Below are 24,030 nucleotides of genomic sequence, written 5' to 3'. Positions count from 1 at the left end.
ACTATGCAAACTCTCAAAAATCAAAATTTCCACCAATTTTATGTCAAACAGCTGTCAGTCGTTTTTTCGTTGCTATGACAATGATTACCTGTTTCTATGAAAACCATACCTACTAAGATCTACATATTTACAATGACAACAACAATGTGATTATTCCCGGACTAGTAGTAGTAAAGCGTAATGCCAATACATTAGTCTATTATTTAGCTGTTCCGGTTGACTTCGTATAGACTTATACATATTATGTATCACTGTCAATTTTGTCACGTATCGGTTCTCACATTTTTGTATTTGAACAAATTATTCACAAATAACATTCGCTCTTGGATATAAAAAGTTGACTTTCAGAAAACAATTTATTGTAATACTTAACAAGATATTTAGTACCTTAAATTAAATCAATAATCACAGTCATAAAACCCTACAAAATATGAAAAAAACAGAGTAACTTATATTGTAAAGTCAATGATGAATTTGGAAAAAATCAGTCTCAATATAACAAAAGAGAGATAATAGTACCTCGTAGAATGATTTAAATGTCATTCCTATTGAATCTGAATCACTTTTGTTTTTCAAACAACAATCATTACAATAATGGAATACTAATGACAGTGAATGGCAGCTAAGCAAATTCAATAAGATAACGAATTTTCAAATCATATGAAAGAAGTAGTATTATGTGGTAATCACAAAATAAAAATACTGATTTTGTCCATTTTACAACTTAGCCGAGATACCAATTATTCATATATCTTTTCTAATAATAAATGACAAGTAACCAAATAACTCTAGAAAGCAGTCCATAACCCAACCATACTTCCTGATATTTTTCAAATCAAAATGAAACAAAACAAGTAAAAAAATGAATAACTTTGTTGAAAATACTAGTGGAATTTATATATTCGATAATAAAATTTGACAAGAATTAATTCGACAGTTTACATGTAAGAATATTTGAACTTGAAATATGGCACAGTCAATCTGAAATGAACCATGTGAACAAAATATTCGCCAGATTCGAAAATCACACACTTTTTTAATGAATTGATTATGTAAAAATAACACCAGTATAATACAAGAACACAGGCAGTGTAATATTTTTGGTTCCTAGTATGATTTCCAATCCCCTCATTTGTAAAAACAAAACCCTTTCAACAATGAAATAAATAAAAAAAAATTACATTCTTTTCAGAACTTCTGATACTACAATAAGTGCTGCAGTTCCTATGACGAAAAGTCCCACTGGCACTGCCGCTGCTACTCTACTCTCTAAAAAATAAACAGAACAACTATGAAAATAATAATTCCCTACAATCACAATAGACAATTTGTTTATGTTATTAGCTAACAAAGAAATTCCATCAGTAACTGTAATACATACTGATGCAATCAGTTCTCCTGTTATGTGGACTTTGCACGTGGATGTTCAAAAAATAAGGTGAATGTTCAAATTTCGCGGGATAAGTATATTCGATTACGAAAACAACACCGCAATCATGCCTCAGCGACTGTACTCACTAGATTTGGTTACCTGCGACTTTTTTCGGTTCCCAAGATTGAAGAAATCCACGAAAGGACGGCGTTTTGCGACTATTCAGAGAAAAAGAGAATCGCTAAGAGAGTTGAAGGACAGTGCATATCAGTACTGCTTCGAGAAATGGAAAAACGGGGACACAAGTTTATTATATCTGAGAGGGACTATTTTGAAGGGTGGAAAATAGAAATTGATGAATGAATCAATCTTTTTGGAGAAACATTAAAATTCATTTCATTTTTTGAACAGAATAGTACATCAAATGTTCTTTAAAACATTGTTTTTAATCAAAATGAGTATGTCTTGAAGTTATTATGTCATTAGTCTTTATATCTCGATACCTGAGCGGATGTAGATTTTGACTGCCTCCTTTAGCTCAGTTGTTCATCAAAGTATTATTAATATAATAAATTGAGTCGCTTTCAACTTGACTTTACATCAGAATTAAATGAAAACACTTTTGCATGCTATTAAATAAGAAAACGATTATGCTTACACATGCACTTCTAAAATAAAAGTATTTACTGTTAGTTCATCTTGAGTTGATTAGCTGCAAAATACCAAACAATCTATTTCTACTTAATGAAAATCCATGAGAAAAGTATTCAATAACATTTACATGTTATCATGTAGATTTCTTCAAATACATTCACCTTTATTTTTTCTTCATTGAGATGTGTACAAAATTGAGAAGAGTCACAGAGACAACTCAATTTTGTACCTACCAATATAAAATTTTGCCGATCATAATGTGTCGTTAATTCACATAAATCAAGCATATCGCTCAACTTGGTGCTAAGAACGACATGTTAGAAGGTAGCGACAGCTGGTTGAAGAAACAACAAATCCCAAAAATCCAGGTAGAACAAAGGAAAAATATTTAAACTTTTTAATAGTATTAAACTTTTTCAAACAAAGAATCTACCTATCTATATATACTAATATAAATGTGAAAGTTTGTGAGGATGTATGTATGTATGTTTGTGGCTCTTTCACGCCTAAACAACTGAACGGATATAGATGAAACTTTATATAAATACAGCTTACACATCAGGATAACATATAGGCTACTATTTACAAACGTAATGTGTGATTTTGGTCATAATATAACCATAAGTATTTAGTGAGTCGCAAAAATTCTTGCTACCTGAGAGCTCTCTTGGTGTGTGCTGCCAATACCGGTGGAGTTACACGCAGATAATGAACTGTAAGATTGTTTATCTTAATAGTTCTAAATAAAAGTCTGCGATAGCATATATCTACCTCTCATGTGGTAGCCACTATATGCAAAATACTGAGCCATCAATACAATTGAATTGCATTCCTTTTTTTATTAGAATATCTGTAATTTTTTTTTAATTGATACAATTGTCTGTTGAAGTGGTATTTAATATAGATAAGCTTTGTTTTACACAAAGTAATTTGTTTGAATCGTTTAAAAGTTATCACAATAATATTAACTTGACACAATGCACTTATGATGTACTGTTTGGAACCTTTGGTGTAGTAATGAAAATTACTGGAGTTTTTTCCCAACACCAAATCGTTTATTTATGTAAAAATAACGATTTGGTGTTGGGAAAAAACTCCAGTAACATTGACACAATGCAATAAGCCATTAAGCGTCGCGTCTACTGTAAGACGGCGGGAGACGATGCGTGGGGGTAGAGGGGCGCTCTAAGCAATGAAGCGTTTTCTCCATCCCCTAAAGACACCAACTTTGTGAAACGAGCGTCGAGAAGAGTATTGCATTTCTGGTGATTAAAAAAGTGCTTGTTTTGGATTTACACTACGCCAGAGGAGTTTTACCGTTCATTAAGAACGTTCATATTGAATGTGTAAACTCCTACAAGAATCGTGACAAAGTTATTTTTCGTTTTTTTTTTGGCCGTGGTCTGCAGGTTTTTATTCCAGACGTTTCGTCCATCACTGCGGTAGAAATTATCAAAGGCAACGGTTGAAGTGCTCAAGTTGTTGTTCCCATTGTTCCTAACGCAGAAACTACAATACTGGTTTTCGACTCCAGTTTTAACTGTCAAAATCTGTTTTTCTGTTAACCAGCTGTCGCTTATATTATTATAGATGGCAGTGGCTCGGTTTCTCTTGATTGGATTACCTGACCTTGTTTGTGTACAATTAAGGACAGGTAGCCAGATTTTATGAATGTGTATTGCCTCCTTTTTTTCTATTTGAATAATCCCCGTGTTTTTGTTGAATTTCTATTGCCTCTATATATATTCTTGAATTGTTATTTTGAGTTTTATCGGGTATTACTGTTTCTTCGAATGAGATGATGCGAGTGCCTTCTTTATTTTATGCTACGTTTGAAGCCTATAAGAATGTACATAATGAGTGTGTCATTTATTTTTAAAGTCTCATATTTATGCTTTAGAAACACATTGTATCAACTCTTACGGTTTTCATGATATTTTGTTATTATTTATATATTCCTATGTGATATCAGGCTGTGTGTATAAACCTACTTGTGACATACTTTCTGCTCTGTAATTGGGTTACGACCTGTGGAGTTTGTACAATAAATGACCAAATAAATATATTTGGTTAGTGATTAGGGTTAATACAGTCTCACAAACAATTGAATGATGAAATATTATGATATATATGTAATGAAAATTAGATGATACTTTACTAGATGCCGAATTCATTCTAATGCTATAAGAAACACAATACTGCATGCTCGAGTTAAGAACAACCTGAATCAAGATCTTCACCTTTCAACAATATACCAACTTCTTTTGAACAACATTGAATTCGACTGAAGGAAAATGTTCAGCAACAGCAACAACAACATTCAATTACGTTTTTAGATATTTCTCCAATTTGGATCTATAATTCCACAAATCCAAAAAAAGGTTGAAGTGAAATTAATATAATAAACAACTGTGCTTGATATGTGGGAGAAGTGAATTTTGTGCACTGTAATGAAGAAACAAACATTGAAACCATGAAATATCAAACATTACCAACTTTTTCTGTAATTCAATGTTATGTAAATTAGTAATTATTTATTCCATTGACAAATGTTAATGAATTACTTCAGTAATTCAACATCCATATTATTTTTGGATGGGATTACATTGTCTTCATTCAGGTCATTCTTATATTTGAGCTCTGTATACCTGATTTTTGTTGATCACTCTCCACCAACAGGGGCAAATCTGCCGAAAATAAATATATTACAGAAAAGTTCAATTTGAATAATAAGCTGTTTGATTTGGTTTTTAATTTTTTTATACTTTTTTTCGCTATTTTCATTATCTCAGGAACTTTAGATATATATCCAATATTATCTCCTGATTTTTACAAACCGATTAATATATTTTTCTTTCGCAGAAAATAACTTCAAAAATGGAAATATTCATTTATTCAACATGAATTGCGTTCAATTTATCTCAAAATGATTTTCTTGTTGACTGTTAATTTTGTAAACTAATTTGGCAATTGTTGATAGTAAATATATTACCTGAACGACTTTTATCATTTCCACCAGTTGCCCAACCCAGACTTCGTTTTATAGCCATCTTCCATCTAGAATACTTGATATCTCTTACTGAAAAATATAAAACATAATTTGAAATTATGCATGTTTTTGATATTTACCATCTTCACTAATAACTGGCACAAATACATCACTTGGAACTGGTTCAATCTTTTCAATGTTCCAAACTTCAACACCTTTGGCATTTCCCGCAGCTATTGCAGCGCCTAGGGAGGTTGTTTCAGACATCACAGGCCTTACTGAAAAAGATATGCACGATGTAAAATTCTTTCTAGATTTTTTGTTCTGAAAAACAGAAAAAGTGTGAATTATATTTTGGGCTGCATCTTCTTTGTTCATAGACATACTGAAAATCTGTTTGAGCTTCGTCATACATAAGGTGTTGTCAAACTTGGACCACTCTCAACTTTGACATTTTGAATAAAAACAATATGAAAAAATATGGATAAGTGTTCAAGTTTACTCCATCCTCTGTATGGAGTAATCTTTCTTTATTAGAAAAAAAAACAGCTAAAGGATGCACTTAACTTCATTCCTCCAGTATCTTGGTGTTATCTTCATTTATTGAAACGAGAATGGAGTGTAAAAGAAGTTTAAGGAATTCAGCTTTGATACATACAGAGGATATAAGGATTGTTTCCACTCGAGCGATTATTAGACTACATAATCTGGCGTCAATAGGATGGTGCATCCCCTTATAAAATTCTCACGATAGCAATGATGATAGAAAACTGCAATGATTGGATAACTTCTATTTCTTGTATCTAAATCAATATGGCAAAATGCACTAAAAAAACGAATTAATACAGTTTTAATCAGAATCATTTATTCATCACAAAAGAATACAGATTGTGTGGTGAAAACTACAGAATATGTAACTTATCGGACTTGTCAAAAAGATATTTGTATATAAAATAAATTGATTCAGATTGATAAACAATACAATATTTAGTGTTACATATATTAGGATTTTTCATCTTATTGAAACTTTTTACACCAACATATTTTTGGGAATTTCGACCAATGAGAAGCCTGAAAAAGGGCAGATGAATATTTTCCTTATTCCTTGTATCATGTGCATGTATTTGGTCATTCTTAAGAAATGTATTTTATTTGTCCTAATAAGCAATATCAGATTCAAGATGTAAGAGGCAAGGCAGCGTTAGTATTTTAGAATTTCAGAATAGTGGCTTACAAGATTCTGAAGGGTGAGTTTTATTCATAGCTCTGATGATTTTTTTTTGGTAACGAAATGCCCTTAGTATGAGAGGTGAGGATCCCCAAAATATTATCCCATATTGCATAGCCGACTGTACCAGTCCATAATAAAGAATTCTCAGTACATCAGCTGATACTGTCCCTCAGATTCCTGATAATGTATTTGATTGTGCTGAGTTTTGAACATAAACATATATGATTTTCACTTTAAAGGGTTTTACAAGGGTTTATAGTGAAAATCATACAATAAACTATATTAACTAGTTTTAATATGGATTTTCATCAAGTATCGGCCAGTTGTATTCAACATGCACTAGTTCACAAATTCGTTTGTCATGTTAGGTGAGAAACTCAAGACAGGTCTCTTCTGACATGGATGATGATTTGAACTAGGAACCGTTGATATCTGTAGAGAGGAGACCTTGCCAAAAATCCAAAGATTCAGGTACGTGAACATTGGTGAAATTGAGACTATATCAAAGTTCAGCAGTTGGTCGCCTGGCTGGAGTTGAAGTTGTTCAAGTTTTTCGAAAAAATCCATAGAATCATTAACAAAAGGAGGTAATCTCTTCATAAAACCATCTATTTTACCTTTGAGTACTTTGTTGCTAATGTCGAGTTTAGCATCTGGCATCTTCCTTTGGAAACAACCGAGGAGATCAGGTGAGAATCGTCGAGAATTCAACAACACGCAAAACTCCCAAGATCCATCATCACCAAAAAGAAAAAGTCAGCCCTGAGAAATTTAAGTAAACAATGAAATATTACGGCACTCCCCGCTGATAAGGGGAATGCCACCGTTGCGGTTTAAAACGGAAATATCGAAGGCCTTCTAGAACTAGCCGTCTACCACCGCCTTAACCGACGAAGAGTAGACCAAGTCCAAAGCATTACCAACTCGTTTGTACAGATTACCAAAAATACCTGTAAAAAATCAAACACTTCAACTCCAGCCAAAGGACCTACTTGTGAGCTTTGACATTGTCTCAGTCATCACACTCTGCGATGTCTCTTCCCTACAGATATCAGTGACTTGTTCAAAAAAATATGTCAATATTAACGAACTTGTTCAAATAAGAATTGAAAACTACCTACTTTAAATGGAATGACATATTCTACAAACAAATCGGTGTCGCGATTGGAATACCTCTCAGTCCACCGTTGGACAATCTGTTCATGGAATCTGTCGTGAAAACGGATCTGTAGTCAGCTTTATTACGTTACAGGGTTTGACTTCGCTATGCGCCGAATGGACGTGGAGCCCAGGACGTGTTCCTGAGTCATTCCAAAGTTTACAGGCAATCCGAACACATGAAATATATCTACGCTGCAGTTTTAATTAACATCCACTCGAGAAGACAACTGTTCTTCAGTCCCTCTTTCAGAGGGCCGATCTTATTTGTGAATTGCTGCTCCTCGTAGCTGAAAGCCAACGAATACAAGAAACAAGATATTACCAGAGCATCCAGACCAAAGAAATCCAACAAGCAAAAGCACACCCTGGCTCACCTCATCTACTCTGATTGCAAACATTTTCAAAGAACATCAGGTGCAAAATGATTTTGAAGTTAACTCGAGAAACTGCGTGCTTTTGCTCGACCAATGACTGTAAAGGGATTCAAACCGAGTTCCGTGCTCCTACAGGTCGGTGTTGATACCACCCTAAGGAGTGTGAGAACCTGCTTGAAGGGGCATGAAATATCCTGCACTGAAGGAATACCACGAGATACATTTCAACAGAACTGACGTTCTTCACACAATTCGCCACTATTACACGTGTCGCAATTAGGAAGCCATCATGAAAAATATTAAAACAACTTCAATAGTAAACGAGAAATCACGAAGATCGACAAAACATGATATCCAGCTCTCCACGGATGCACAATCAAAGCTGTCACCACCCAAACCAATCAGAAGATTTCACTCCATCACTTCTGCTTTACAAACATCAATGAGTCACAGCATATGTATTATCAACGAGGATATTGCATCGCATGGTTGCTAACCACTGCTAAAGATGCCTATCGCAAAACGTTCGGATATAAACGCTTCTTTGGAGCACGGCTACCTAGCCCAGATAGTGAACTTCTCATTTGACGTTCGGCAGTGAACGGTTGAGGCATCAGTCCGACTTCAGTTGAAGATTCAATATTTTATAATGGGGCTCAAATATACAATCATCTATAGACAGTTTCAATAGACAGGAAGAGGTAACTAACGGATAGAATCTGGCTACCTCTCGTAAATTGCACACAAATAATCCAAACAATAGGAACGAAGCCACGCCCATCATCGATGGAGTATAACCGGAGACAAATTCCAATAAAGTAGTATGTACTGTGAGGATGGCTAAATCACTTCATCTGTTACTTTAACCCCTTTGATAATGTCTGCAGTCATCAGGCATAAAAACTTACTGACCACATCCAAAAAACCAGGAAAATAGCTTTGACACAATAATCTTACAATAAAGAGAATTCATATTTTCTTAATGACAAGTATATTAATTTTCCTCACCTACTGGTATTCCATAATAATCTGCTTGCATCTGCATTAGATAATCGTTTACAGTCATGCCACCATCAACAAGCAGCTTGGTCAAAGGGTTGCCGCAATCCAAAGTCATTGCTTCAAGTACATCCCTTACTTGAAAGCACACACTTTCCAAAGCGGCTTTAATCAAGTGACCAGGTTTGGTTTCCTCTGTCAAACCACATATCACACTGAAACCATTTCAAAACTATTTAAAAAAATTTGAATATACCACAATATCCCCATTAGTCTGTAGTCAAGTATTATTTGCATAGATATACTGTTGCCATTTCAGAGTACCTTTTTGTAAAGTTACTATTTTCTGGATCAATTCAATAACAATATTTTTTCAATGAAATTATATTCATAAAGTCTACATGAAGTAAAATCATATGATTTTATGGAAGAGTTTTTCATTTAGATATATTTTTAATTAAATTTAAAAAATGTTTGTGTACCAGGGTCATAACTGTACGAGTTTGATATCATATTTTGTATGATCTCCTTAAGAAACAACAAATACTACACTTCCAACATTTAGTGTATCGTATTATTTTATCAATAAAACCAATGTTTAACGTGATTCTGCTATTATTAACATGCTATGAGGTCAACAGACATAATCTCTTTGACAAATTATATTTTTTAAATTTAAACCAAGATATCTGAAAACAAAAGAATACTTTTCAGTCATTGTGGATCTGTTAGTCTATCGAACACTATTTAAGAATGTCTCTACTGCTATGTAGACCAGACTACGTTTTTTCACAACTTTTTGGTTTTTCAATTTACCCTCAAAACATTGTAATTTCCTGGCCCAAGTCAGAATGGTGCAAAACTAAATTTGAAGTAAAAAATAATATGTTTTTTTTTGTTCCACCTCACAAATTATTCCCACAGCCAACTATATTAAAAATGAATACCTAAATTATATTTAAAGTTTTATATTGATCAATTCTTCCCACTGATTTTTACTTTATACAATGTAGTGTATGGGCATAAGAAGTATACTCAGAAAATAACGGAAATTTTCAAATTTTACAGGTTTGAAGAATCCGATTATCATTTTCATCATTATAGTGTTATAAAATTTTTGACTGTGGCAGCCGCTGAAGTTAGACATGTTTTTAAGAGCTCGCCAATTTTCGTTAGTTGAAACAATTGGATCAAAGAATTTGTATCAAATTTCAGGTACAAAATAAAGTAATCTATAACAAAGTGTGTGTGAAATGTTACCAAAGACATATGATGAGCCTGATTTGAGATGACTGTGAAGACCCTGAGGATGCCCCTGCACATCAACAACCAATAAAAAAAATAGTATGGAATGATTGCTGAATCACGACCAGAGAAGTTGCCGATGCTTTTCGTGAAGCAATCGGCAGAATGACAAGATTTGTGGAGAAAATTTTTGGCTTTTGCATGAGACAATACACCTGGTCACATTTCAATGTTTGATCGTGAATTTTTGGCTAAAAATATTATTGTAATGAAGCCTCAGCCGCCATATTCGCAAGAAATGGTTCCGTGTGCCTTTTTTCTAAGTACAAAAAAGAACAGAACCTTAAAGGGCCGTCCTGTTTCAAACACAGATGACACAGAAGTGCATTGCTGAAAGAACTACAGGCTATCCCAAAGAGCAAGTTTGAGAAGTGTTTTGAGGATTGGAAGAAGCACTGGCACAATTGTATGATTACTAATGGAAAATATTTTGAAGGCGATATTAATGTAGATGGACAAATACATATTTTCTTAACATTTCTGCTATTTTCTGAACATACCTCTTTATTTAAAAATACTGAAAAGGTAGTCAATATCGTTTAACAATTTAATCAAGACAGTGACATCTCAACCAACCGTATTACATAATCTACATTAAATGTTGAATTTATAAAGATTATTTTAATTATTATAGACTTAGCAACTGAATAACTGGTTGTCAAAACAGTTCTGGCATTATTTAGGCATTAATATTTACAAATAATTTGACAATGGTTTCAAACAAAAATGGAAATATTTCTTTCAGGTATCATACACACTGGATGCAGAATAGTCATGAATTTGTTATCTCAAATTTCAGGTTATATGACCAATCTAGTTACATTCAATGCGATTGGCAAAGCTGAATGCAACTGGGCCTATTTTCTGCAACATAAATCATAAAGAGGAATGGTCCCCCTGACAAAAATCAAGTAGTTTTCATAAAAGAGCTCTAAAACAACACATTTTGAACATTTCAACCTTTTTCTTTAAGAAAATATTTAAATACTTAAAAAAGGGGAATGGAATAATGCATTCAACATTTAAAGGGATTCTTTCTATTTCACCATTTGGCAACATCGATTATAGCTAATAAAGGATGAATCTGTTACCTGTATGAGACAATCAAAGATGACATATTTCAGAGGCGTGCTGTTCTGTTTACTTATGTTCAGAGTTCCGAGACATTCTGTGACATATGACATTTTGTGCACCTAACCTATCTTCCTCTAAATATATAAATATAAATAACAAAACAACAGTTGTTTATGTGGCTTGTGGTGGTGGTATTGAACTATAATTTATATTTTGCCTTAATTGTTGATTTACAAAGATAATTTTCCTTTTTTAAAGAAGAATATCTAGGTACGTATAAATTATTTCAACTTGATATAGGTGCTGTTGCCAATAAGTGAATTAGAAACAAATCCATTTAAAAATTAAAACCCAACATTTGAAACCTCAATTTGAATACTTTTCGAAGTGAATTTGAAAAACTCATGAATTAAACTCAACTTTATTTTGTTCAAACTTGCATTTGCTGTAATAACCCAAATTGAGGAACATTCCCCATTGCAGCCTCCTACACAATAGAAATTGCTGCAATTTCTTCAAGAGTTGCAAACTGACATAATCTTTAAATTTATACATTCCGCAAATCAACACTGAATACAATGATAATGTTAATGTTGTAATGTTAACAACATGAATCTCAATGAAAAAATAATAAAATTTTGAAATATACCTCCTGGCATCTTTTCTCCAGTAAGGTGCATATAGTCCTGAAAAAGCAGGTACAAAATAAACTTCACCATGTTCATCAACAGATTTGGCTAATTCTGAAGATTCATCAACATCACTTAGAATGTTAAGGTTATCACGTAACCATTTCAATGAAATTCCTGAAAATAACTATATTGAAAAAATATATATACTACTTTCTATTGTCAATTTTTAATAGTACTTGATCTTGTAAATACTTTGATATTACCACCTATCCTTTTTGTTTTTACGATACTAACTGATTCTAACCTGCTATTGCCACTGACCCTTCCAGAGCATAAACAGGTTTTTTGTCGGGTCCCAATTGGTATGCCACAGTGGTTAATAAACCATGATTTGACTTTACTATCTGAAATTAACCAAAATGAAATATTAACGTATATATATATATATATATATATATATATATATATATATATATATATATATATATAATTAATAATAATAATAATCTCTATTCATCCTTTAAGATCATACACATGATATAGGAATAAAGATTGATTTATTAAACTTACATATGTTCCTGTGTTGTATAAAATGAAGCAACCTGTTCCATAGGTACTTTTTGCTTGACCAATATTGAAGCACATCTGACCAACTAACGCTGCTTGTTGGTCTCCTAAAATCTGAATAATTTAAATCCCAAAATTAAAACAGAAACACCCAAAATATATGTTATGTCTCACCCCTGCTATTGGTACTCCCGACAGCTTAGTAACCTTATAAATATATCCATAGATTTCAGAGGAACTCCTTATTTGTGGTAAGATGTTCATAGGAATGTCAAAGACTTTACACAACTGAGGATCCCATTGTAATGTTTCAATATTCATGAGCATAGTTCTTGATGCATTAGTAACATCAGTTATATGTAAACCACCATGTATACCCCCTGTTAAGTTCTACAAAAAACAATTCACAAAATATATCAACATTTTTTTCCCTAAAAATTATCACAAAATTTCATTCAATGAGGGAGAAAAAATCAGAATCATAATGATAATATTGATGACAATTGTAAAGTTTATAATTCAGTTAGATTTGTTTTGAATTAATTTGATGAAAGTTTTTGGTATATTATTGAAGTATGGAAACATTCAATAAACCAAGTGTTTTACAATATTTCCTTTATTGATTTTATCATTTCATGTATTCACACTACAATTAATGTGTCTGTGTAGATCCAGTGAAAATTTGACAAATGAAGAGAATTCAGTATTTTCATACATGATGAAAATTGGTGGACTCACACAATTTATGTGCAGATTTTAGTCAAAAGCCTGAAAGGCAGATGAAAGAGTAAAAATAAATTAGTTACATGAATCAGATGACTAGCAAACAATGAAACTATTGAAGAAATTAGGAATAAATTTCTGAAATTCCATACCCAAACAAGCCACGTATCAATGGTTCCAAATAAACATCGTCCCTCTTCTATTGCTTTTCGAACTCCTTTCACATTATCCATCAGCCACTTTATCTTTAATGCACTAAAATATGGACTGACCGGTAATCCACAAAGATTTTGAAGAAAATTGAGAGGATGTTTACCGTGTTCAAGAATGTCATCAACTGTGCTAGAGGTTCGCATGTCCATCCACACTAAAATGAAAAAGACACAATTCAAAATTTCATTGACAATTATGAAAAAAAATGTAAGTAGGTTCATTTCCAATTAATGAAAAATATTCTGTTGAATCATTTTCAGAAAACAACTTTGTTTCTAAAAAACTTGATTCAAGCTGTTTCCTAATAGAAATTTCTGCTTTTGGGAAAGAAATTCAAAAAATAAATGTCTTAGATGGTGGGGAAAAATGCATCAGAACAGAGAGGTTGTTTTAGAAATGAGTTAACTTGACTTGCTAATTTCAGTTGACTTCGACGAGCAGTTTATACATTTGAAGCCCTGAAGAATGCTTTTGAAAAATGGTTCAGTAGACTCAGTCAAATCCTTCTTTGATGAATTAATAATGTATCGATTGAAGCAGGTGTGATCATCAATTTTTAATAGTGCCCTGATAACTCACTTTAAATCAAAATTGACAAACGATATATTATTCTGATTATCTAGTGTGGCACCAAATCATGTACAAAGAAGTGTAAGTAAATAGAAACGGGTACATTTTTTTAGGAGATAGGCTTGGAAAGTTTCCAAGAATTTCGTATAGAGATGAAATAGAAAGCCAAAAAACTTTTTCCCAAAGAATTAGTATTAGTATTCATGTCAGTACATGTAAACTTTATCTGTATATTATGGATTCCTATTTGAGAAAATGGTTCGGCAGGATTATAACTGTGTAGGAAAAAAAATTATATTATGGATTATCTAGGATATATTTCGTATCAGTTCAAATTTAATGCTATTTTCTTTCCAAAGTTGTCAAAAATGTAGCAACCTTTTTTTTATTCTGTACCCTCCCTATTAACTAACCCTGTAATTGTTTACCAAATCGAATACTTGTAGATTTGAGGTTATTATCAGCAGATACCACTGTTGTCTTTCTTCAACTTATATTTCTGGTGTCTCGTATTTGAATAAATACCACAAGGTAAAATGAATTTCTTGTCTAAGACTTGCCAGTTGGTAGACTCCTACCTACCTTCATACTGCTAACTCAAATTGCATAACTGGTGTTTAATTCAAGTTAGGCAAATTTCAATTCAAGCAGAGTTTGCATGTCTTTAGAGTGTTATTTCAAATAAGAGAGTGTTATTTCAAATAAGAGAATGTAAACTAAGATTTCTAACTTCTTCTGAAGTGATTTTTTCACTAATGCTCTTGTATTGCTTGTGGCGGTCTTGTTTTAAAAATACTATATGTAATACCCAATCTCACTAATTTGAACTACAGGTAATACCTAGAGCATTATATAGAGGCTTTCCTGTAGTAGAATCCCACAACACTGTTGTTTCTCTTTGATTTGTAATTCCAATAGCTATAATATCCTCATAATTGATATTTAATTTTGTTAAATTATCACAGGTTACATCTATAGTTTCCTTTACAGCATTCAATATTAACATTGGATCCTGTTCAAACCACCCTTCTTTCTGAACAACAAAAGGAATTTCAAGTTGATGATAGGTTAAAACTTCTGCTGTTTTTGAAGCAAAGACCTGGAAAAGGGATTCAAGAAATGACTGAACTATTATTTTTCCTTACTAACCAAAAATCTACAGCTCGAAGTTCCTTCATCTATGGACCCTATCAGAGGTCCGTATTTAATTTTTGTATCTACCATTTGGATGCCTTTTTTTAGCTGCCTATATCATATCTTTAAATATTTTTACTCTTATTCTCAACGTCCATTTAAATTTTATCCAATATCTTTGAAATAAATTTACATAAACAGCGAAATGACATGACAAAAAACACAACCAATGAAACCTGACAAAAGGGATACTACAAATTCACAGAACACTTTAGCTGCACTGGAATAGATTCCCGCTTGAGCTGGCAATGCATTTATGTCATTGACATAGTATTCTTGAATCCAATTATATTTTGAGGCGTTTTCTGGCGCTCATGTATTTAAAATATATTCGTCTGTGATACAAATACATTCATTCTGGCGTTGTAACGATGACGTCACATCAACTATGATTTGAAACGGATTCATGATGATTCAAAACTATCATGAGGTTGTTTTTAAAACGGAATTGGACGTAACGATACGTCAATTGTCAGTTTCTGCTTTATTTTGATCGCTATAGTTTATAAAGTGCTGCAAATTTTTCATCAAATACGTTGTAACAAAATAAAGCTGGAAAATTATTACTTGTACAAATCCGATTATAATTGAGTTAGAGAAAATTGAAAAGTTTGTTTTTATTATTGAATTTGACATCTGACACAAATTGAATCATTCCATTCTGGCGAATCTTATTATTAATGACGTAACTATCAATCGATTTTGAAAACATGCTTGAATACGATTAAACGCCAGAAAACACCTTTGCAATGAGGGTTTTAAAATAACCTGCCATAAGACCGACATAGATTTTATCATTATAGTCAGGATGCCAGTAACAACCTTTTTCGAGGTAGCAAGTTAGGTTGGTTCATGGCGTAAGAAGTATTGACCTCGATCCGGGGCAACTCGAATGCAATTTTTTACTACAGGTCGCGACGCACGAAGCACGTTTGTTTCGTGGAATATTTCGCTACAGTTGAGACGCCATCATTAGACCAGAATATCATATTATGATTTTGATACGAATATAGTTGTTCATTGCACACTTATATGTTTAATATTTTATGTCACGAAGCGGCATGTAAATATTATTGATGTACAATTATTGCATTAGCATTAGCTAATCTTTCCTTATTTATTCACTGGAATGAATAGTCACATCTACATTTTTGTCGTAACTTCAATTTCGGTGACATAGAAGGGACATTTTTTGTGCCTAGGCATTGATATTAATGCACAGGCGTTAAAAATACACTTTTTGCTCTTATTTTGAAATGTTGCTATGCATAAGCACCCGCCAAGAAATACTCTAATCAGTGAACTACAAAACAAAGTCACTGTAGATATATTTTTGTTAAGTATTCAATTGAAGGCAGATACTCATAGAAAGAACGACAAAAATTGAGATTTTTTTATTAGTTCTACTTTAACATTAATAGTTGAATCAAAACACAGAACATAACACTGAACCTAAAACAATGTAAATAGATGAAATATCTATAATATTAATGGTTGTTGTGGATATTTATAGCAATGTGCAAGCAATTTTCCAACATTCCCTCATTAGCTTGATAATTCGTTTTGTTTTCGTATTCATAGTATAATTATTTTTATTCATTTGTGGAGTACCTACTGCTACAGCTGACGATATTTTGTTTTTTGGGATCCAGGAAAAGTCTTCCACTCACATTTCGCAGCTATAAAATCCTCAATATAACCTTCAGCTATTGTTGATGATCTCCAACCCCCATGCCTTTTAAACGTGTTTATATCTGCACCAAAAACCATTTCCAATGTAGCATAACTCTTGCAGAAACAATACCCCGTGATTTCTTACTGTTTTTGGGTATTTTTATTGTTTCATAATATGAATAATGAACAAAGGCAAAGTGTAATAAGTAGCTGAAGTGCTGAAGTGTAATAAGTAGCAAACTGAAAAGTTAACCTCGTAAAATTATGGCGTAATATAAAACACCGGAGAGTCCTATCGGTCAGTAATTTCGCGTATTCACAAATTTCACTTGCATATTGGATAATCAATTGGAAAAAATTAAATTCTCATAATTACTCAGCTTTCTTTTGTGGTCGACCATTAGATAATTGTCCTGAAATATGTCACTTTGCTTTTTACATATGACATTTCTTGAAAGTGTTTGATATTCGCTGAGAATTATTTTCTCCATTATTATATTTTAACAGTTTGATATAACTTAATAATGGTGAATTATTCTAATTTGGAATGGTCAGATATGCATTACGCGTTATGGTCTAGTTGACGGTAATTGAGAGCAAGCTAGACGCATTTATCATCAGAGATATGTAGATTGTGCTTTGCCAGATTATCGAACTTTATCCAATCTTCATTTTCGTCTCGTGTAAACTGAAACAAGGAAGATCGCTAGACACTTCAATATTTGTCATCAAAATGTCTGGAAAATTTAAGTGTATTCCTTGTCATATTTTCACCATATTTTAAGAATTTACGCGTTACTTTTCAGATACTTTCAAAGGTGTGTTACCTTTTGTAGTAACTTATAAATATTATGCAAAATCGTCAATATGAATTGCAGATTTTATTTACGGATGAAGCTACTTTTTCGAGAAATGACATTCAGAATTTTCACAACAATCAATTATGGGTGGAAGTTAATCCCTATACCATAAAAAAAACCCATTTCCATCACCAATTTTTGGTTAACTAATGGCCAGGAACTATTGGCAACGACTTAATTGGAATTTTCTTCTTGCTTGGACGACTTAACAGACAGTCTTACCTAAACTTCCATCAACATCTTCTGCTCGAAAATGTGCCCTTGGCAACAAGGAATCTAATGTGGTATATGCAATATGCATGATGGTCCCCCAGCACATTTCACGTTAGTTATGTTTATGTTGTTAGTTGCTGTAATGTGTTAAATTTTTTCAGTTAGATTAATACTATCTTTGAATTGTTACTGTTTTTGTAATAAAAATACGTGCGTCACAAAAAAAACTCAAGAGAGACCTCTTGTTTGAAATTGAGCGGGGAATTCAAAAAAAAATCGTTTGGGAATGAACATTTAACGTAGGTACCGGTAGAAAATATCGGTTATTGGCCGAACGCATGCCACTGTTGAATTGAAGAATTCTTTTTGCATCGAAAATTGACAGTTTTATTAAACTGCATAACTAATTCAAAAACTGAAATTAAATCGAATTTAATATAACAAAATTCTTCAATAATTTCTTTTATTTTCTTACTAAAAAACGACATGTCGTAGGAACAATTCAAACGGACGTTATTTCTCAAAATGAATGAGAAATTCAAAAAATGAATTTTATTTGAGCAAATCCATGGCCTAGAATTTCCCGTACCCACGCCACTGAAAATTATTTTTTTATCAAAATGGAGAAGTAGAAGACCGAAAACTTCCCAAAAATTAATCTCTCCTAAAAATATACCCTTTCAATAAAAAAAAATATAAAATTTCATCAACTATCAGCATAATATTTATAGGTACCAAGTGGTTTTGGAAATTTTGAATGATTTCCTTTTTTTCTTGAAACTTTTCGTATTTCCGTGATGGAACACAGCCCCTAGAAATAGCCCAAAATATAATTTTTTAAATTTCTTGGATAATTTGAATCTGATCTTTTTGCACTTTTGCAAATAGTTTTTCATATGCTGATTAGGTTATTTCAAAAGTTTTGTCCGTTCTTATGAGTCTACTTTAAACTGTAGTATCTCAGCGAATACCTATTCAATTTATTCGAAATGAGAGAAATTTGAATCAGTGTCGTTTTGATAACGTAATACAAGTCGAATAATTCCGTCAGCATAACAGTTGTGTGTTAGGGATTCGATGAAGTCGACGAAGGCCGTTTTGGCCTGGTCCTAATTGGCGAAGGTTCTACCGGTGAGAACATTTTCGAAGTGATCGAAAAGATGGTGGTCGAGAGGTCTGGAAAGTATAGTGGGCGAGGAAGAACTTCGACGCTCAATTTGTTCAATTTTCGCAGGATTGGATCTCTCCTGGTGACCAGTGCCGTCTGCTACTGACGCAATTTTCGGTATATTTCGTCGATTTCCGCACAATGGGAATCTGTTGAGTTATTGAATCACACCAGCCGCTGCGATGACCACCATATAGTAACCATGGTCTTTATTTGGTGGGTTTTCGCCTTTGACAAGTACCTGGTTGGCCTATCGGCGCTCAATCACTGTACTGAACCTCTCCTGTTGTCGTAGAGAATCAACTTTTCATCACACGTGACGATCTGATCCCAAAAAAGTATCGTTTTGGTTGCACGAAAGCAAAGAAGAACAGACCTTGAAACGTGACAATTCATGACAATCGTTCAAATCATGGAACACCCTCTTTTCCAGCTTTTTGACCTATCCACTACGTTTCGAAAACCGCATGGGAGCTGACGCTCAGCTCTTCAGCCATTCCACGCACCGTTTGGGATGGGTCAGTTTCCACCAGGGTTCTCTAATCCCCGTCCTGGATTATTTAGGTCGACCACTTCGGGGCTCATCTTCGAGGCTGAAATCTCCGTAACAAAATTTTGTAAATCAACGTCGAACAGGGTGTTCATTAACTTTATCATTGCCAAATGCCTGGTTAATTTTTCGGGTTGTTCCGGCAGCGTTTTGATTCAATTTGAATTCGTTGGCCGATGATTGTTTAAGACATCATATTGTAACGAATCTGAAGTGGCCCCTGACCAGTACGCCAACCGACTCATGAAACAAACACCGCGAAAGAATGCAGTCGGAAATCGCCAGTGAATTTCTAGTACCGAACCGACTACAGAATTCTAGAAAGGACTGTTACCGATATAAGCCGTCTTCTCGACCCAAGAGGGCAGTTCAGAAAGTGAATGGAGCGGCAAAACAAAAAATTCAACTAATGGAAATAAATTAAGCGTTAGTTGCTAAGTGTTGTAATAAATAAATTAGTTTGTGATTAGTGAAGATAGTTAATTCATTAATTCGTCACGATATAGTATTAAGCTGAAAAGAGGCAAAACATTCTAATTTGGAAATAAATGAACAGTATAAATGTATAGAGCACAACATTCTCTATTAATCAGTATACCTATACCACGACCGCACAGTAGAATAAATATTTATTGAGATATGGAGCTACAAAAACACATGCCATTAAAATGGACAACACTTTTGAAACAACCTAATAACAGGAAATAAAACGAATCGATGAACAGGAGACAGCCTCAACACAACTCCGTATGAAGAAATATTTTGATGCAAATAAAACAGCCCTCATACGACATATTTCACGTCAACCTAGAGATATTTGATATCTTGTCGCTTCATGTTTGAATTTATAACGAGCGGTTTCGCGGCTGAGAAATAGAAAAATATTGGCGAGAATGAGTTGCTTTTCCGTACTGGGGAAGGAGCTTTTTATAAATATTTCACGGTTAAGGGGTAGCGGAAGCCCTTTATCTTGAAAGGGGCGCGAGCTCGCTCCTACTCGAAATGATGAATGTCTTTTATGGGTGGGATGAAGAAGAATCGGTATAATTTGTTGTCGCTTGAAATTGGTGGTTTGTGTTGCTGAATATTGGAATATGATGTCGGGCCGAATAATGCAAAGGATGTAAAGTCTTACGATTAGTGATAAGTTAATATTATGAAAAAAGATTTGTTTCTCTATGATGGAAAAATTTAACAACTTTTTGAATCACAATTTTCAAAAATTCTTTCAGCTATAAACAACTTTTATGGAGATCGAGTTTTTCTTTTCTAACTGCTTCTGGTCATACGAAAAATTGTTACCTAACGCATTCACTAGTTCAAAGGCAACTCCGAGAGATATCAGATCTAAACGGAGCCCTTTTAATGATATCAGAGAACCACAAAATCACATTAACCTATGTGCTAAAATTACAGAAAAATATTTTTCTATACTTACTTAGCTCCTGGGCGGGTTGCGGTGGAAGGTCGAATAGACCCACTCACTTTGGACGTAGCTCCTCGGCTGTATAATCTCATTCCAGATATCATAACTATCGCTTGAAGTTTTGATCTCAGGTTTGCCCAGAGCACAGATACACCAATATGTTGATGTGAAAAATACGTTGTTACGTTTTCCCTATGGGTTGAGACCAATAATTGACTACACTGAATAATCAAACTTAACTTTATTTCACTTTAAATACAACAAACAGTTCGAATTAACTTCAACTATTGTTTGAATGTCTATCGCCCTACTTGATCACTTCGCGTATCGCACTGTGTTTTCCACTTGACTGTTTCGATATGCCCGCCGCTAGCGTTTAAATATCGCAATCGAACACCGTAGAAATTTAGCTGAAGTTCAGTCGAAATCGGTAGCATTATTCTCGCTGGTTCTCGAGTGGCAGGGAACATTGTTCATTCCCGCGCTCTTAGCTACGTCACGTTAGGTTTATGGTTACCAGTGGCGTCCGGCGTTATTTTCTTTCGGGCATGATTTACAACAGTAAAAATGTTTGTGGAAGATGTATGGGGTTGGAATTGTGTAATCTGTAGCTAAATTTCTCTATTGTTTGTTTATTTTATTTGAAAAAATAGGGTGTTTGTTTGATTGATGTGTGAGAGGTGTTCGATGCAATGTACCTATTGCGATTGTTTTATTGTACGACTTAAATGTTCTCTATTTATATCAACTATATGCGATTTCAGTGTGATATCATACTGAACGAAACTTCATTTATATATTTTATTCATTATTCTGTGGGAACTCTATATTTATTTGTCGTTAACTATGTTATTATATATTTCAAATTAATTGGCAAATAATTTTTATTATTATAAAAAAAAAATTACGTTTCGCCATAAGAAAGTGCGCTTGATCACTTTCATTACTAAACAACATTATCTTTGGAATGTGACAGTGAGAGTCGTTTTTAATACGAATGAAATTAAGCGTCAATTTTCAATTTCTTATCAAAACCATCTGAAAAAGGTGTTGTTTATAACCAGCAGTGATGTGACATCAAAATGTCAAATATATCTACTGTCTGTCCAAGATAAAGAGGGCCGGTATGGAAATTTCTCAGTATTACATTTCCTTTAAAGAGTAAACTCGCTTCTGGTCGGTCGGTAGCCAAGCGGTTCGGCGTGGGTGCTTTGTTCACTCACTCGAATTGACTGCCGTGTTGGTCGGTAGTTCAAGCCCTAGTCTGAACGATCGATCTTCACTTGCTATCGTCCAACCCGTGTTAGGAATCACATGTTAAAAGGTAAGACCTCGTTAATCCTTAGCTCGCAGAAGTTTCGACTTCTGAGGGTTGTCGTTCGTAGGGGTGCGACAGCTGGTTAACGGAAAAACAGATTTTGAAACAGATTTTTCAACTTGTTTAAGTTACCTGAAGATGCTTCTCCACTTTACAACTTCAAAGTTTCATCTAGTTTAGGTAATCTTATCTGATAACACATTTAGCTTTTTAACACATTGCCATCAAATGTAAAAAAATTTGAGTATTAATGCCTTTAAAAAATACTTAAAAAAGTATCTCCTGAAATATTGTTTTTACACTGTTGAGGATTACATTGCGCATTGCCGAGCCAAACGCATTGCCGCATCTCTGCTGTGATAGTTTAATAACACATTTTAATTCAGTTCTTAAATTCCTGTTTTTACTGTATTTGCTGTCAAATTTTATGTAAAAAAAATTTTATTGGACTTTCTTTTTTGACGTGCTACAAACAAACATATTGTAAAGTAGTTAAATAAAATCTATCTATCTATCTATCTATCATAATTAGGTTTTGAATAGAACTGGCCGACAGCGTTTCACTATACAATAGTCTCTTGTATAGCGAAACACGTGTCGTGGTTTTTGTATAGTGAAAATCATACGATAAACTGTATTAATTAGTTTTCATTGGGTTTTCCCTCGTCTATCTTAGATATGGTCGATCCAATTTTTTGTAACCAGTTTTGCAAGTGAAACCAAGGACTATATCTTTCTACAATTACACCTTTTTTTAACAAGTACGACACTATGAATCGAAACATCTTCAAAGTTATTCCAAGTATACAGGAAGTTTGCGGAAGGAAAAATTTGAAGCTTTGAAACGCGGACTCAAATCGCAGCAATCTTTGTTTACCAAAGCGAATACTGAACAAGAGTCTGCAACTCTCGCCAGCTTTCGTGTGGCTCTTGAAATCGGAAAACGTGGCAAATCATTCACCGATGGAGAAATGATAAAATAATGCTTGATTGCAGTAGCCGAAAAGGTAAATTTATTTAAAAGTGTCAGTTTGTCAGCAAACACCGTAGCTCGGAGGGTGCAAAACATCGCAGAAAATATATCATCTCAACTGTCTGACAAAAATGGACATCATGAGTGGTTTTCTCTAGCATTGGATGAGTCAACGGATGTGTCAGATACTGCTCAGGTATTGGTTTTTATTCGCGGAGTAGATAAAAGCTATGAAGTGTATGAAGAACTTCTTGATATTGATAGTATTCACGGCACGACAACTGGGGCAGATATTTTTAAGGGGGTTGAAATTGCCATTAATAAAAAGAACTTTCGATGGAGATATTTGAAATCTATAACAACTGATGGAGGCAAAACTATGTATGGTAAAAATAAAGGAGTGGTTGCACTTGTGTCAAAGGCTGTAGAAAATGATGGTGGTTCAAAATCATTAGTCTAACATTGTATCATTCATCAACAGTCCTCGTGCGGAAAATGTTTGGATATGTCTGAAGTTCAAAAACCAGTCATATCAGTTGTTAACTTCATCAGATCCACTGGGCTGAATCACCGAAAATTCCGCGAGTTTATTCAACAGATTGGAGGAAATGATTTACCATATCATACTGTAGTACGCTGGCTTGGTTGCGGAAAAGTCCTTAAGCGCTTTTTTGAACTTCGAGCAGAGATCGAAATTTTTTTAAATGAGAAGCAGCGCCCTTTTGCCGATTTAGAAAATAGTGAATGGATGTGAAAGTTAGCCTTCTATGTCGATTTGACAAATCATATG

At 33.7% G+C, this 24,030-nt stretch overlaps 2 protein-coding genes across 5 annotated transcripts in view; one reads left to right on the top strand and one right to left on the bottom strand.

Annotated features, from left to right (window-relative positions):
• Positions 1-24,030, top strand: part of tei (irregular chiasm C-roughest protein teiresias) — a 762,167-nt gene that overhangs the window by 3,479 nt on the left and 734,658 nt on the right. The gene's annotated exons all lie outside the window — the stretch shown is intronic.
• On the bottom strand, positions 342-21,217 carry LOC111515887 (glycerol kinase 3). 4 transcript variants are annotated; one of them, XM_023172091.2, is made up of 12 exons: positions 15,014-15,294; positions 14,705-14,963; positions 13,234-13,448; positions 12,533-12,748; positions 12,362-12,472; positions 12,096-12,195; positions 11,809-11,965; positions 8,790-8,995; positions 5,156-5,293; positions 5,019-5,105; positions 4,675-4,713; positions 342-1,269 (listed from the first exon to the last, which is right to left on the bottom strand). In XM_023172091.2, the coding sequence occupies exons 1-12, from the start codon at positions 15,086-15,088 to the stop codon at positions 1,178-1,180; spliced, it is 1,695 nt and encodes a 564-aa protein (XP_023027859.2). In that variant the 5' UTR covers positions 15,089-15,294; the 3' UTR covers positions 342-1,177. The 4 variants fall into 4 exon arrangements, with proteins under 4 accessions (XP_023027859.2, XP_074028068.1, XP_074028069.1 ...); XM_074171967.1 differs by lacking the exons at positions 14,705-14,963; positions 15,014-15,294 and adding an exon at positions 20,962-21,217; XM_074171968.1 differs by lacking the exon at positions 14,705-14,963 and having other exon boundaries at positions 15,014-15,293.

Source organism: Leptinotarsa decemlineata, unplaced genomic scaffold (genome assembly GCF_025532065.1).
Source record: "Leptinotarsa decemlineata unplaced genomic scaffold, Ldec_3_MD MMD2_tig00000035_RagTag_RagTag, whole genome shotgun sequence".
NCBI lineage: Eukaryota > Metazoa > Arthropoda > Insecta > Coleoptera > Chrysomelidae > Leptinotarsa > Leptinotarsa decemlineata.
This window is presented reverse-complemented; position numbering and strand designations above follow the sequence as displayed.

Coding starts and splice junctions, on each gene's coding strand:
- LOC111515887 (XM_023172091.2), bottom strand. CDS start 15,088: ATGGTAGATACAAAAATTAAATACGGACCTCTGATAGGGTCCATAGAT. Junction 12,749..13,233: donor TTGATACGTGGCTTGTTTGG/GTATGGAATTTC, acceptor TGTTTTTTGTAG/AACTTAACAGGGGGTATACA. Junction 8,996..11,808: donor TGGAGAAAAGATGCCAGGAG/GTATATTTCAAA, acceptor AAATGGTTTCAG/TGTGATATGTGGTTTGACAG.